This window comes from Elephantulus edwardii, unplaced genomic scaffold, assembly GCF_000299155.1.
Source record: "Elephantulus edwardii isolate Elephantulus edwardi_28Jun2011 unplaced genomic scaffold, EleEdw1.0 scaffold00070, whole genome shotgun sequence".
Classification (NCBI taxonomy): domain Eukaryota; kingdom Metazoa; phylum Chordata; class Mammalia; order Macroscelidea; family Macroscelididae; genus Elephantulus; species Elephantulus edwardii.
The window spans coordinates 477,067-494,511 of record NW_006399820.1 but is presented as its reverse complement, the minus strand read 5'-3'; the positions used below and the strand labels follow the sequence as shown (position 1 = coordinate 494,511).

The following is a 17,445-nucleotide window of genomic DNA, read 5'->3' as shown; positions in this document are numbered from 1 at the left end:
AAAGTATTGGGAGCTCTGGTGGCTTAATGGTAAGGAATTGTGCGGCCAACTAAAACGTACATGGTTCAAATCCACTAGTTGCTCTGCAGAAGAAAGATGGGTAATTTCTTCCTATGCAATTAATTGACTCTGAAAACTCACTGGAGGCTCAACTCTGAGTGAGTTCTGATTCAATAAAACACAGCAACAACTCAAATGAAAGTATTTTTAACCATTTCCGTATGGAGCTCTGTTAGCCTAGAATGTAAAGAGTCGTACTGCTAATACAAATGATACATCTCTGGCATGTAAAATCCACCGATGGCTCCACAAGAGGTTAAGTGTTCTTCTGTAGTGCTACTTACAGGTTCAGAAAATGCACTGGAGCTTCAGCTACAAGTAGATTTTTACTCAAAGACCAATCAGAGTTTCATATGCATGTGAAAGCAGGATAATTATGGGAAGATCGAAGAAGTGTTGATGTATTTTATTTATAGTGTTAATAAAGAATATCAAATAGTCTACCAGAAGAATAAACAAATCTGTTTCGGAAGAATTACAGTCATAATGTTCCTTAGAAGTGAGGATGGTGAGAAATTCTCACACTTACTTTTGACATGTCATCAGGACGGATCAGTTCCTGGAGAAGAGCATGTTATTTACTAAAATTGAGAGCCAATGATAAAGAAGGCCCCCAGAGAGATGGATTGACAGAATGACAACAATAAACTCCAAGTTAGCAATGATTGTGAGGATGGTACAGGACCAGACAGCATTTTGTACCCTTATAGGATCATTCACTATGAGCTGGTGCCCTTTTGACTGCACTTAACAAAAAATACCTAATAAAAAGTAAAATTAAAAGATAAGATAAATTGTCTTTTCAAGTCTGTCTCAACTTGTTTCAAGGAGTTCTCAATTTTGACTATAGGTTGGGCAATATCTGAAAATTAGTGCTAACTGGATCTCACCCTCAAACCAAAGTAGTCAGAATTTCTGGAAGGGAGTTACGTATCAGTACATTTTGAAGATAACCCAGGAAAATATAACACAAAGCTAGACTTGAGAACTGCTGAGTTTATGACCAAATGTGCAAATAAAAATGACAATTATAGTAGTACAAAAAAAAAAGGAAAAGTTTATGGTCAGTACTACACATCAGTTTATAACATAGCATCCTCAGAGTCGAGTGATGGTCTCCTTTCTGGCCCAATCCTGGATTTTTGCTTTTCCAAACCTGAGGTAGAAGACCAGACCAAACATGTTGACAGCTGCTGACAGAAAAAAGACTTTCCTCCATCCAGACTCAGAATTCTAGAGACAAAACAAAACCATAGAATCATTTTCTTTATCCCTAGATCCTTCTCTACCAATTAAGAAAATTATGTTTTGTCTATTGTAGCACTGACCACAAAGACTAGAAGGAAAAGCATACTTGTCACTAAACATCTGAAGTCAACAAAGATTGTCTTAGTCAACATTTGGTTGAAAATAAAATGGCTTTAACTTATATTACTGGTTTTCTAGAAATCTGGATCTCAACATTCATGAAAGTAATGAGTTATTTATATGAAGTTCTGCCTAAAATAGTATCTGATGATCTTACTTTAGTATTTTATTTTTGTTTACTTTTGGCTTGATTGTTAGCATCAATCACAGTAACCCCTTAAATGAAAACCTCAGTACAACCTGAGCTATATTTGTCTGCCTGTGTGATCTTCCTCACTAGGCCTAGAGTTCACACTGCTAGGATGTGCTAGCATGTTCATTTATAACATTATATTCACAGAGAATTCCTAGGGATATGATCAATAATTAACTCTGAAATTATATTATATATAGACATATCTAAAACAAACGAAAACTTTTCTATGTAATACTCATCAGTCTTTTTATCCTATCCTGTTCTGTCAACTTTCTCACCAACCTACTACACTCTGAGAAAGCTTCATTTCTATGTTACACACAGTATCACATAGCCTTTCTCTTTTAACCCAAAATTTATGACCTTGGGACATCTTGTATTTCTTTCCTTTTTTTTTTTTAAGTTGGAAATAACCTCAGAAGATTTTTCATCATGTTCCATTTCTGCCTGTCATCATTTTTCACCACTCCTGGATATGCATGATTTACTGTGATCATAACTGAGAATTTTTTCTTATGTTCTTTTCTATATCTCTAGGATATCATACATTCTGTCTTCTGTACTCAATCAGTTTAACAAATCTGACATATATAATCATTTTTGGAAATTGAGTTTATATATTTTTTTCCTTCATCTGAGAATGAAATTTTCTTAACCTGGGAAATGTGACCTACTACAGTTTGATTGAAAAGCCCTTGTGAATAACATAATTGTGTTACATACATGATTGTATTCTCCCATGAGACCATAGAGTCCCTGAGAATCGAAGGTCTTCAATGTCTCTAAAACAATATCTGCCACTTGCATTGATTCAATAAACTGGACCCAACCTGACTGATAAGGAATCCAGTGGCAGTGGAAGAGATGATTCCCGCCATGAGCCCAAATCCTCTTGAGATTCCCATAAGAAAACTTGAATATCTGTGGAGAGATATTTTCATATAGAATAATATTAATTTATTAATAACATTTGTAGTTATTAAAAACCAATGTAACTTGGCTGTAATGGCAATGTAATTTTCAGAATTAGTGAACAATTCAGAAGTTATTGAAATTAGTCAGAAATTAGGGAATAATCCGCTCTCTCTGCAAGCCAAAGTCTCCACTCTGGGCCCTCAACATGGAAGACAGTTAGCAGTGGACAAGACACAGGCTCTAGACTTAAATTGCCTGAGCCCAGATTCTGACTCTGCCACTGAAGCCCTTTAGGGAAGCAACTTCACCTTCTGATATTTCAGTTTTCTGTAAAATGGGGCTATCATTCGAACCTACCTGGAGATGTAAGGATTAAATGTGTTTATATATGAGAAATCTTTATATATATAAGAAGTTTGGTTCATGGTGAGTACATAAATATATAGTAACTAGTATTACCAACCTTTTCAAATCTTTTTTTTTTCCGAATCTTTCCTAAAACATCTTTGTGTGAGGCTTCTGTTTTTTTTTTGTTGTAGAGTTGTTGTTTTTTTATTTTTGTGTTGTATTGGGTTGTTTGTTTTTTTGGGTTTTTTCTTTCTCTCTAAGAACACACAGTACAATCTATGTTGAGATATGATGGGAATCTTTTGATCTAGACAAGATTGGGAAATGCTTTTTGAAATTGTTTTAGGTTCTTGCTACATGCTGATAAGTCAAGACATTCAACACTCTATCATCTCTTGTTGTCACTATTTTTGTCATGTCCTTTCGAGTTGGATCTAACTTATAGATCCAACTTATAACCCCAGGGGGGTTTCAGAGTCTGCAAATTGCATGGGAGGATATTACCTATGTGGTGGATCCAAACCATGTGCCTTTGTGTTGTCAGCTCAATTCATTACGAGTAAATCATCAGCGCTCCCTCTACCAGCATTTTGTGAATGTCAATAACAAAAAGAAGTTTCAAGAAGAAAGCTGAGATTTAACATCTCTGGAAGGGTTTTAAGGATAGAAAAACAGGTAAACTGCTTACCTGGGGGCAATATCTAAAGTGTTGATTATAAACCCTGAGTCACATAGGTTGCTGGTCCCAGGAATAAGTATCAGCAAGGTAATGGTTGTCATGTAACTGGAAGTCACAAAGGGCAAGGCCATAGCACAGATGGATGGAAGCAGGAGCCCTGGGCAATGAGGACACGCCATCAAGAACCCTCTTAAACCACACGTGGAAAAATAGATTGGTTAACCAGGCCCATGGGCCTATCCTTACCTAGGGATGAAAAGAGTTTTCGCACAGTGATTAATCTGAGAAGATTTCTGGATAGAAGGAAATCTGCCAACTGACCTCCTAGTATCGTACAGCTTGAGGCAGCAATAAAAGGCAAGGAGGACAGAACTCCACTCTGAAGGAAGGAAAATTAAATAGTAAGTAATTATAGAGGTGCATATGGCACCAAAATGTATCAGTTGCATAGATTAATCATTAGCCCATTACTGGCTTTCTGGGTCATTGTAGCTAATTAGCATCCTTTTCCATACTAGAAGAAAACTGTCTCAGGTAAGAAGGCCAGTGCCTGAATCACACTGATCCTAGAGAAAAACAATATTTACTTCCAAAAGTGACTGAAGAATTGAGTGGTAAGACCAAGTAGCATAGTAGTTAACACAGATCTTGGAGCAATTCTAAAGTTTAATAACTGTGTAATACAGGACAAGCCCTTTTACCACTTTTTGTATTTATTAGTATACTTGTGCAATAGGTGAGATAAATACAGTGAGATGAACATGCTTTCTCCAAACTACTGTGAGCATTAAGTGAATGGTTATTTACAAAGCATATATAGATCAGTGATCAGAATAGAGTAAGTAGCATAGAGCTGTGTCTCCTTACTACCATAATTTTTTTCCCCTTCTGGAAGTGTAAGACATATACTTACATCTCTAATGTTTACATGGAGTACAGAACTGATGTACGTTGGCAGGTATGTTATGATTATGGTGCATAACCAGAAATGGCTGAAAAACCCCAGGAAAATGGCCCACAGTGGTAGACATCTGGCCATAGCCCTCATTGGAATGGATCGTCTAGAAGAACTGGACTGAAAGGAAGCATCTAATCAGCCTGAGTACCGCAATAGACCAGAGATCATCTCTTTCTGGCCTTGTTCTAGTGATCTCAGTATGAGTCACAGGTAGAAAGGATGCACTATACCTGGTGAGCTAGTGAGGACACAATGTGTTCCTTTTCCCCAGCACTAATGCATGGATGATGTATGGGATCATCATAAATCACCATGAACCACAGAAGACAGCAGACACAGCCACTGCTACCTGGAAGGAAAAGATTCAATTAGTTTTCTGATAGATTTGTGTTTGGGGAAAAGAGATTTCCTCTGAAATGTCATACCTGTTCCCTGCAAAAATACACATCAGTTTATAGTAACTACACTTATATTTTCATATTTCTTCCTTTCAACTCTTGAATAAATTCTCTTGTTATCATTAAAGCTTTCTAGACATCACCTCGAAAATGTAGGAGTCTAAAGTAGTTCAGTGTTAAAGTCATCTTGAAATAACATGAGGATGAACATATTTCATAGTGTGGACCAAAATGATCTGAGCTTAGCATCATTGACGGTAAAACCACTTAAGCCTTTGAGTGGTGTTGGTATAGAATACTAACTACTGCATAGATTTCCAAAAGAACAAATAAACATGTCTTTGATGAAGTGTAACCATGGTGCACGCCTTTCACTAGAGGCAAGGAAAGTCAAACCTCATCTCATATACTTTTGGTATATTATCATGAGGGGCCAGTCCTTGGAAAAAGACATCATGCTGGGGAAAGTAGAAGTACTAAGAAAGAGAGGACAGCTCTCAACCAGATAGATTGATTTAGTGACTGTAACAATGGACTGGAGCTTGGTAGAGATCTTGAGGGATACCACAGGATTGGGTAAGATTCCAATCTGTTATTCATAGGGTCCCTATGACTCTCAGTCAACTTAATAGCACCTAACAACAAACCAGAATCATATTTAATGGCCCAATTTTATATAATAAAAGAACAGTCAAATCAAGAGAGATTTGTCTAATTTCTAGGATTTATTAATTTAAGAAGAGTCTACATTAAGATGCTAGGTGGTTGTTGTTAATTGCTGTTGAGTCAAGCATGACTCCTAGTGACCTTATGAACAAAAGACCTGAGCCTTTTCTATAACTACTGTTATTTATCAAAGTTCATAGAGTTTATAGAGGCATGTTTAGGAAGTGGATGCCACTCTTGCTTCCAAAACTGTCTTAAACTGGAAGCTCCACCAAACTCTGTCCACCATGGGTAACCATTTTGCCATTTGACACCCCAGTGGCACAAGGTTCAGCATCACAGCAACCCCAGGTTATCTTAGTAGAGCATATTGACGGAAGAGTGCTGTACCACTTAGAAGAATGTTCTTACAAAATATAACAACAACCAACTTTTCAGTACAAAGTCCTCCCTGAGGTCTTATTGACTAAACAAAAGGCTTAAATTTAAAAAAAAAATCAGTATAGTATGTTGTTGTTATATGACGTCAAGTAGCCTCCAACTTCTAACGACCCTTTGTACAGCAGCTGTGAACCCTTCCCTGTTCTGAGCCAGACTCACTAATTCCGACACACCAAACCCTATTGACCCAGGTACTGTATCAAACCATCTCATCCAGGGTCTTCCTCTCCTGCACTGTCCCTCCACCCTTCCGAGCTGATGTCCTTCTGTAAGGATCTGTCTCTCTTGGCTGCATGCCCAAAGTACGAGAGATGGTGCTTCAGAATCCTAGTCTCCAAGGAGAGACTTGGTTTCACCCTCTTTGAGACAGACTTACGTGTTTTCTTGGCAGTCCATGGTATGTTCAAGACTCTTCTCCAGCAATTCAAAGACTCTTCTCCACAACTCAAAGGTATCTTCTTTTGTCATCCTTAGTCATTGTCTATCTCTCTGTTGGTTTAACAGGTAATTGCAAAGATTGTGGCCTGGATTAGGCTCACCTTTGTCTCTAGACTGACAACATTGCTTTTCAGCTCTCTGGAGAGGTCCCAGACAGCATATTTTCCCAATGCAATTCGTCTTTTTATTTTCTGACTGCTGGTATTAAAAGAATGTTGATTGTGGAGCCAAGCAAGCTGTAATTGTTAACAACCTCAATCTCTTCTCCATCTATCATGATTCTGCGAATTGGCCCAGTGGTGAGACTCTTTGTCTTCTTGATGTTGCACTTCAATCTATATTGAAGACTACAGTCCTTGACTTTCTGCAGCAAGAGCTTCAGGTCTTTGTCAGTTTCAGCAAAAAAGGTTGTGTGCATTTGCATATTACAGGTTGTTGATGAGGCTTCCTCTAATCTTGATGCTACACTCTCCTCATAAAGCCCTGTTTCCCAAATAATCTGTTCTACATATAAATTGAAAAGGCATGGGGACAGGATGCATCCCTCACATCTTCCTTTCCTGATTTTGAGCCATGCAGTGTTTCCTTTGTTGTGAGGACTGTTTCTTGGGCCAAGTATAAGTTTCACATAAGCACAATCAACTGTTTTGGGATTCTCATTTTCCTCAAGGCTAGTCACAATTTGTTGTGAACCATACAGTCAAAGGCCTTTGCATAGTCAATGAAACACAGATAGACATTTTTCTGGTACTCTCTGCGTTCTGCCAAGTTCCATCTGACATTGGTAATCATGATTTTAGTGCCATAACCTCTTTAAAATCCAGCTTGTATTTCTGGTAGTCCTCTGTCAATGTACTGTTCCAGTCATTTCCATGGCTTAAAGTATTTATTTTTTCTCTAAGACAAAGAAAAGTATCCCAATGAAATGTGCAAGGAGCTATAGTCAGAAAATCAAAAGGGCCAAACTCACTCAATATTTCTTAAGCTGAAGGAACTGAAGAAGAAAGTCAAACATTTGGTTGCAATACTTAAGGATGTTTTGGGCAGAATAGTAAATGATCCAGGAAGTATTTAAGAAGATGGAAAGAGTTTATAAAGTCATTGTACCAAAAGGAATTGGTGGACACAGAAGAACTTCATGAAACAACATATGAGTAAGAGCCTATGTTGATGAAGGAAGAAGTTCAAGCTGTTCTGAAAGAATTGGCAAAAAACAAGGTCCTAGGAATTGATGGCGTACCAATTGACATATTTCAACAAAGAGATGCAGCCCTGGATGTGCTCACCAAGTTGTGCCAAGAAATCTGGAGGACAACCACCTGGTTAACTGACTGGAGGAGATCTATATTTGTTTTCATTCCAAAGAAAGGTGATCCAACAGAGTGTGGAAATTATCAAACAGTATTATTGATATCGCGTGCAAGCAAAATTCTGCATAAGATTATACCAAAGTGACTGGAACAGCACATCAAAAGAAGTGCAGGCTGGATTTCAAAGAGGCCATGGCACTAGGGATATTATAGCTAATGTCAGATGGATCTTGGCTGAGAGTAGAGTACCAGAAGAATGTCTATCTGTGTTTCATTGACTATGCAATGACATTTAACTATGTGGATCACAACAACCTGTGGCTAACTCTGAGAAGAATTAAGAACACTTAATTGTGTTTATGTGAAACCTGTACTTGGATCAGGAGGCAGTCATCAGAACAAAGCAAGGAAAGACTGTATGGTTCAAAATTGAGAAGGGTTTGTGTCAAGAATGTGTCCTATCTCCATATCTTTTCAATCTATATGCATAACAGATATTCCAGGAGGTTGGGCTCTATGAGGAAAATTATGGCATCAGGATTGGAGGAAGAATCATCAACAATCTGCATTATGCATATGATACAACCCTGATTGCTGAAAATGAGGAAGATCTGAAGTACTTGCTGCTGAAGGTCAAGGACTGCAGCCTTCAATGTGTATTGAAGCTCAACATCAAGAAAACAAAGATTCTCACTACTGGGCCAACTGGCAGCATCATGATAGATGGTAAAGAGATTGAGATTGTTAACAGCTTCAGTTTACTTGGCTCCACAATCCACACTCTTGGTACCAGCAGTCGGGAAATTAAAAGACAAATTGCACTGGGAAAGTCTGCTGTCAGAGACCTCTCCAAAGTACTGAAGAGCAACAATGTCAGTCTGGAGATTAAGGTGTGCCTGATACAGGCCATGGTCTTTGCAATTACTTACTATACATGAGAAAGCTCGACAATGACTAGAGATGATAGGAGAGTTGATGTCTTTGAGCTGTGGTGCTGAAGAAGATTATTGAATATACCAGGGACTGCTAGGAGAAGAAATAAGTTTGTCCTGGAGAGGGTGAAGGCAGGCTGCTCCTTGGAGGCAAGGATTCTGAAGCTTCATCTGACATACTTTGGACATGTTTCAAGGTGGAATCAGTCCTTAGAGAGGGATGTCATGCTTGGGAGGGTGGTGGGACAGTGTAGGAGAAGAAGACCGTTGATGAGATGCATTGATTCAGTCACTTGGGTAATGGGGATGTCAGAGACAGTGAGATTGACAAGGGATAGACCAGAGTTTAGGGCATTGGACATAGGGTCGCTATATGACTTTCAGGTGACTCGATGGAACATAACAACAACAATTTACTGGTTCCCTTTATTATTTTAGTTTAAAAGTAAGATTCAGATATTGTGATAGACATTAAAATTATTTAAAGCAAAACAAAACATTATAAAATGTATTCTTTGCCCCCTACACATCACAACTCTTATTTCGTCAATAAATGTGCTTCTGGATTACTGTTGTTGTTAAGTGTCATCAAGTTAACTATGACTTATAGTGACCCGATGAATAACAGATCTGAACTTGGCCCTCTCCTGCACTATCCTCACAGTCTCTGCCAAGCTCACACCTATTGTTACAGTCACTGTGCCAATCCACCTTGTTGAGGGTTATCTTCTCTTTCTCAGAACCTCTACCTTTTCCCTATTGCAAAAGGTAACAAATAATCACAAACCAATGTGTCTTAGCGAGAAAAAAAAAATAGCAGGAAGCAGCAGAGAGGACAGAATGTGATGGGACAAGTTCTGGAAATTTTGCTAGGAAATGAGAACATTTGAATTTACCATTACGTTATTCACCAAATAAAGAATAAGGTTAAGGCCACTTTAAGGCAGAAATAACACATGTAATGGAATGCAAAGACACACAGCAGGTAGTCTTCGTTAACTTTGATAAGGCATTTCAAGCATCATGATAAAGGTTCTACATATGCTTGGAGTAGGATGTAAGTTTGCACTCCTGATTTTTCCAAAGTCAGAACTATGTGTGCAGTCATCATACCTGCCCTGCCCCACAACACAATGCTGTCCAAAACCACCAGCACAATGTTAAATCAAATTGTATGGACTAGAATATCGATCCTCAATATGTATGAATATCTCCCACAAGAAACATTTTCTCTTACACATGAGAAGAATGTGGGGAATAAAGACATCAAAATTCACATCTAGAAATGAAATTATTAAACCTTGAAATAAACTCACCAAAAATATAGAAAATGAAAGGCCAGCCCAAAACTTGGCAAATTAGTCCCCCTACACACAGGATGATGAAGGATCCAAATGCTACCCCTAATGAGAAGGGAGAGAAGAAAAAGAAGATAATTTGCATCAATACCAAATCTGAGACTGAATGACATTCCTGGCATGGTCCTCACACTAAAGTGTCACACTTAGACTGGCTGGGTGATGGTATTTTTTTTCCTTCATGATCTTCCCCAGAAAAACTATATAATGTTACTAGGTTAATGGGTAATATGTGCCTGCCTCTTCAATGACTCCTCAACACCAGTGTGACCAAATCCAATGTCCTTAGCTTGTCACAGATACTTTCAACAATGACAAAAAGAAAATCAAACTAAGTGTTATAAAGTCAGTTTTAACTTCTAGCAGCAATTCTATGTGCTGTAGAGAAGAACTATTCTGAAGGATTTTCATGGCTACAATATTTGAAGCAGAATATAGGGTCTTTCTTCCATGGTGCCAGTGGGTGGGTATAAATGGTCAACCTTTAGGTTAATAGTCAAGGTCAAGGCATTAACATTACCCAGTTGTGGCATAGTCCATAGGGAGTTGTGCTGCTAACCTAAATGTTTTGTCTCTCTGATGATTCCAATCCACCAGCAACTCTAAAGAAAAAAGACAAACCATCTCCTCCCATATCATTTATAGCCTCAGAAACCCAGCAAAGTAGATTCCATCTCAAAGGCAATGAAAGATAGTGCAGTGGCAACCTGTCTGAATAGAATTCTTTTAGGATTAGAATTACATTCCGTCAGGAAACAATCTGAATTTGAGAGAAGGAAAGAAAGACATAAAAATTAATAAGATAAAATCACTGCCCTGAAGGCATAGTCATTCCAGTTGGAAAGAAAAAAGGTAACCAAATTCACTAGTACAAGTACATGGACACATTTTATAAGAACTCAGAGTAAGACATGCAACTTACATGGTAACACAACCCACAAATACATATAAATGTTTGCACACAAATCTATACATACATTCACATGGCTCACAGAAAAATATTTTCACTTACTATATGTAATATGTGCTAATATTCTATTATTTTCTATTTAATTTCATTAAATACTGATTCTGACCCACCAAATTGATTTTATGACCTTCTAGTTGCTAACGGCTGCATGGCACTTAACAACATAGAGAGAGACCAGTTGGCCTAGTGGACCGAAAGCGATGCAATCAAGCCAAAGGTGGGTGACTCTAATCCGCGGCCCTAAAGCTTGTCTTTAATTGTTTTTAGTGAAACATTCTTCTAGGTCGTGTGTCCCTGGTGTGTCCACTTGCTATACAGAGGTAACTTGTGGTCGCTATGAAGCTGAACACTGTGACACTGAAGTGTCAAATGCGATAATGGTTACCCATGATGGACAGTGTTTGGTGGCGCTCTCCGGTTAAAACAAGCTTGGAAGCAGGAGTGGCATCCACTTCCGTAAATAGCTTGCCTCCGGAAACCCTACGAATTTGGAGAAAGGATGAAAGTCACGCAAGTGTCGAGGACTTTCGTACACCGGGTCGCTATGAGTTGCCTACGACTCAACGGCACTTAAAAACACAGCAACAACAATGGGTCCTAACCTGAAATTTATGAAAACAAAGAAGTTTAGAATATAGATATGAGAACAAAATTAAAATATGTCACCAAATATGTAAACTATAGAATTATACATGATGACAAATTCATAACACTTCTAAGATTTAGAAATTATTTCTATGACCTAACCATTATAGTGGATAGAATTTTGGTAAGAAGATCTGGGAGTCAGGTACTTTTCAAAAATATAAGCCAGAGATCAGAGAAAATTTAAGTGTACATACAGGAGGTGGGAGAGGCTGGTGAGATCAGAATCACTTGTGGTCATTCATGCTTCTGAACTTCAGTGACTTATGACATAGGTTTATCTTTTTTAACTGGCCATAGGGGGTGAGTTGATTGCATTTGACCTCCTGTTTAAAAATGCATTTGGACCCTTGGGCCTGTGGCCCTTAGGTCTGGTTTTAATTATTTTTGGTCAAACATTCTTCTAAGTGGTATATAACTGGAATGTCCACTTGCTATAAATAGGTAACTCGTGGTTGCTGTGATGTTAAACACTGTGACACTGGCGTGTCAAATGTGATAATGGTTACTCATGGTGGATAGTGTTTGGTGGAGCTCCCTGATTAAAACAAGCTTGGAAGAAAAAGTGGCATCCACTTCCAAAATAGCTTGCCTCCAGAAACTCTATGAACTTGGAGAAACGATGAAAGTTATACAAGTGTTCAGGTCTTTCGTTCATAGGGTCTCTATGAATCATCTATGACTAGATGGCATTTAACAACAACAACAGCCTATGTCATGTAGCCATTTTACATTGTAGATTGTTCAGACAGTATTTTTCTCCCTCTGCCTCAAACCACCCAATACAGAGAGAGTTGTGGTAGTAATACAGGACGTTACAAGACTGTGACCTGTTTTTGCAACCTCACCTGATCCTGCAATGCTGGTGAGCTTGCTTCGTTCCAATGGCGGAGCCCATTTTGCCCAAATTGTAAACTGACCTGTCCATGCCATTCCCTGAAATGAAAATCAGTAATAAGTTGATCATTAGTAGAAATCTGAAATCTTTATTATAGTCAGAATAAAAAAAAATATCTAGATACCTGGGCCATGCCCTGTACTGTTCGAAGCACAATAACAAAGGTCACTCCAAAGCTGGCAGCCAATGGTATAAAGAGGGTGAGAAGAGAAGAGATCAGTAAACCAGCACCAAGAATATGCTTTGCTCCAAATATTCCTGCTAAATATCCACTTGGGATCAGAGTCAACATTATCCCATAATTGATGGAGCTAAAGATGATACCCTGAGTTTCCGGACTCCATTTGTAAACAGAGGCCTGAGGGAGGAAAGAAGAATAAATTTAACACTTGGCTAAGAAGTCCTTTTATGAAAATTTACTTTCAAATAAGAGTTGCCTAGGGTTGATATAACCTATTATACCAAATTTTGACTTTAAAAATTTTTTAACCTAAATACTTAAATGCACTATATTTTTTTTAAAAAAAAATCTAATTACACTTTTAATTTGTACCTTTCAGAGTAAGCTAAAAGTAGAGGAAAATAAAAAGATAATACAAATAAAATTATGATGTGGTTGGATAACAGGGGGAAGCAAGCCAAAGAAGATATTGAGAGATGCTTCATAACTATTTATCCTTCTTGGAAAATGTGAATGACATAATTACTTTCATTATAAATAACATAATAAACACTATGAATTTTTACCTAGAAAAAAATCAGTCCTTAATTAAAAACAATCACATTTGAGAATATTAGGTTATCCTGGAAGAATTGACTTACTAAGATATATGTTGCAAATGAATAAGATCATATTCTCCTTCTGATATAACTCAGTAAAATATTTTTAGTGGCCTCCTAGATATATTTTCATATATGCTGGAGGTTTAAATAGAAAGCCAAAGAGTATATTTTATTCATGTACAGAAATAGTTCCATATATGTGTTTCTAACAAACTAAAGGCTTTATGACACATATAGGTAAAATGTGTTTAAAAACTAAAATTCATTGCTACTCATTTGGAATCAGCTCATAGCTACACCTCCAATGAGTTTTCAGAGACTGTAAATCAAACAGGAGAAAATTGCCCATCTCTTTGCCTTAGAGCAGCTCATGGGTTTGAACCACATACATTTGGGTTGACAGTGAATTCCTTACTCACAGAAGGACTTTGGGAAAAGTGAAGACTAATTTGGGAAGAATCCTGGAAGGAAGCAATATTTGAACTATCCTTTTAATAATGTCTATGATGTGTCTAAATTGAAAAAAGAAAAAAGTCACCCTCATTGGAGAAAACAGGAAAAGCGAACAATGATGCTATAAAATCAGAAACTAATAGGAACTCTTACCCAGGGAAAAGACTTTCTTTGGGCCAATGAGAGCAGATATGATTATGATAGGAAGTGTGGGTCAGATGCTGGAAGAACATAGCATGCTGTAAGAGTTTGACAACTGGAAGGTGTCCCAGATTTCTAAGTACAAGAATTTGACTGTTTAGAATGATGATGATGATGGAAAGAAAACTGGAGACAGGGAGGTCATCCTAAATTAACTTGGGTCAAAGATAATAAAAACAAAATTATAGAGCTAACACTGGAAATATGTACTAAATAATAGTTTAAAGAATAACTTTTAAATGAGAGATAATCATAGTCCTCAAATAACAATAAAATAAACACAACAAAGATTTTACTGAATTTGTTGATTAATTAGGAAATCACTAATATTTTTACAACTAGTACAAAGGAGAATTCTAAGAACTAGGCACATACATGCAGCTTAATCAACCATGTGTTTTTTGAGAAGTTGAGGGGAAGGTGGAAATCAATTGATTTTCTAGGAGACATACATCATTGACAAGGCTACCAACAACATTGATTTACACCATTCTTAATTATATACAGTCTGTAGAGTTGTAAGGTAGTTCAAAGGCAATTTAAGACATAAGATTTCCCACAGAATCTGATTACCCAGAAGTATGTTCTTAGACAATGTTTTGATTTCTATTGATAATATCCAGTAATTGGTTTGGTCAATTTCAGAAAGTTAATCTTCACTCTTATACTACTCCCATCTTGTGCTCATAACAATATCAAAGAAAAATTCTTTTTATCATAGATATAAGTAGTGTCTCCAAGAAAAAGAAACCTATTTTTTTTAGCTTAATCACTGTAAATTTGTGGTTTTATACTCTGCAGACTAGACTTGAGTCTTCCTTTTAAACAGATTTTTCTTCTCTATGTAAAACTACCTGCTAATATCAAGCTTACCCCTGTATTAAATTCCTTGATAGATGTGCTGCAATTACTTGCAGTGTCTTCAAGTGGTCTCTCTGCGGAGAAGTTAGATATATTGTACTGCTCAGTGTTGTTCACCATGGCGACAATTGCAATGCTCAGACTCACTCGCTGGGTTATCATGGTGAAGTTTGAGAAGTGCATGATGAAAGCCAGTCCATAGCGTAATGAGCAGAAACCTGGACCTACAGAACAACACAGAAATAGACAATGATCATCTAGACTGAGACACATTTCTTCCATGGTTAAATCCAAAAGAATATCAAATGATTTGACATAGTCTTATAGTCTTTTTTTTTTTAAATTTTTTTCACCAGCGTGACTGCAAACTTCCTTTGTTACATGTATTTTGTTGGCTTTTAAAGAAGGGGAAATAAAGTCTTCTTTCAGAGATGTGTAAAGCATATAATAGAGAAATATCTACATGTAAGGTATGTAGGTTATATTACTCCCAATTAAAATAGCAGCAGAGCCAGTCACAAACCTCATGTCTCCCAGTTGCAAGTCAGTGGTCTTATTCACTATAAACATCAATTTATCACAGAATCGGAGATTTAATTTTATTTTTTTTTTTTACTTAGATGCTTTTCCTTGAGCTATCTACCAGATGCTTCACAGAAGGATGGGCAATTTCCTCCTATCCAATTAACTGCCTCTAAAAAACCTGCTGAGAGTCAGCTATGGTTCACTTCTGACTTGATGGTACACAATAACAACCACAAGTTATATGTTGAAGGGCTTTCTAAAAATAATTGAAAGATAGCATGGTATGGGAGAAATTATCAATAACTCCTTAGTGTGACAATTATCTGGGAATATCTCAGTTGTGTGTTCCAAGGCTTTACTCTCAAATAGTCACTTATATTTTATTTTTCACTTGTTTGCTTTTCTTTAAAAACAGTGGATAATCATTTCCACTACATTTGTAGTCAGCATGATGGAAAAGATGCAGACAATGAATTATAATAGTAAAGAGTTGTTGTTGATTGCCATTGAGTCAAGCACAATTCCTAACGACCCTATGAACATAAGGCCTGAAGCCTTTCTGTAATTATCGTCATTTATCAAAGTTCATGGAGAAAAAAGTGAAAATTCCTACGAAGTAGTACCCAAACCTGATACCGTTAAGTTGATTTCTGCTAACAGCAACCCTGTAGATTAGATTAGATGTAGATTTTCAAGACTGTACATTTTTACAGAAGTAAACTGCCTCATCTTTCTCCCTCAAAACAGCTAGTAGATTCCAACTTCAACATTTTAGTTATTAGACCACAGTTTAATACATTGCACCAAAACAGTATGTTGTTGTGTGTCCTCAATGCGTCTTTAGGCCACTACCACTCCCTTTGATATTACTCTAGGTTTCCAAACTTAATGAAATAACTAGCCATTTAGCAAAATATTATAGCAAAAATTTGTGCATAATTTGGGAGTATATTTAAAGTGTGTTTTGATATAGAATCTTGGCACTAGCAGTTAGAAAATCAAAAGACAAATTGCATTGGGAAAAATCTGTCAGGGACCTCTCCAGAGTACTGAGGAACAAAAATGTTAGTGTAGAGAGTAAAGTACATTTAATCCAGGCCATTGTCTTTGCATTTACTTTCCATGCATCAGAGAGCTGGACAAAGACTAAAAATTACAGAAGAATTGATGCCTTTGTTAGAGAAGAGTATTGAACATACAATGGACCATGACAAGAATAAACTGGTCTGTCTTAGAGAAGTTAAACCAAGTTTCTCCTTAAATAGGATTTTGATGTATTGTCTCATATATTTTGGGCATGTGGCCAAGAGACCAGCCCTTGGAGAAAGAAATCATACTTGAAAGGGTAGAGGGACAGCACAGGAGAGGAAGACCCTGATAAGACAGAGTGACACAATAACTGAGGTAATAGGCACAGATGTGCCAGAGTCAGTGAAATTAGCTAAGGATAGGGCAGGCTTCAAACCTGTTATATGTAAGATTCCTATGAGCAGCTGGCCACTTGATGGCACATAATAACAACAAGGCAAAGGTAATAGGTAACTATAATCCACCAAGATCTTTGGTTGGGGGCTTATTCTGTTCTTAGCGTGAGACAGACTCTATCAAGTGGTGGCACAAAGAAAAAGGTAGAAGTGAAGAGTAAGGATGTGTAAAAACACTGAAAATACCTTTGACTTTTTCTTAGTATAGCAGGCAAATATGAGATGACATTACCTTTCTTGGTAGAAGGCTTCTCATCCATTTGGCTTCTCTGGGAAATGGTATCACACTTGGTAGTAGAATTTCCCTCTACCCTGATTCACGTTTACCACAAAAGTTTTTTATCTATGAAGAGAATATTATCCAAACAATAATGTACAATCTTCTCTTATTAATATTGTCTCATCTCAGCATCAGCCAAAATTTTTACTCAATTTTATGAAATTATGTTTACTGTGTATTTATTTATTAAGCTTTCAGAAGACAAGATACCTATACATGCACACAAATGGCTTTATTGTGATTCTATTGTAGTTCATAATTCATTTTCTCATCTGTGA

The 17,445-nt window shown here is 37.1% G+C and overlaps 1 protein-coding gene across 1 annotated transcript; it reads right to left on the bottom strand.

The window, feature by feature from the left end:
* Positions 1-1,158: 1,158 nt before the first annotated feature.
* Positions 1,159-17,147, bottom strand: SLC17A2 (solute carrier family 17, member 2). Its single transcript, XM_006888640.1, has 11 exons — positions 17,120-17,147; positions 14,891-15,102; positions 12,705-12,938; positions 12,531-12,618; positions 10,026-10,112; positions 4,755-4,873; positions 4,480-4,641; positions 3,813-3,945; positions 3,576-3,723; positions 2,455-2,545; positions 1,159-1,293 (listed from the first exon to the last, which is right to left on the bottom strand). The coding sequence occupies exons 1-11, from the start codon at positions 17,145-17,147 to the stop codon at positions 1,159-1,161; spliced, it is 1,437 nt and encodes a 478-aa protein (XP_006888702.1).
* Positions 17,148-17,445: the final 298 nt, after the last annotated feature.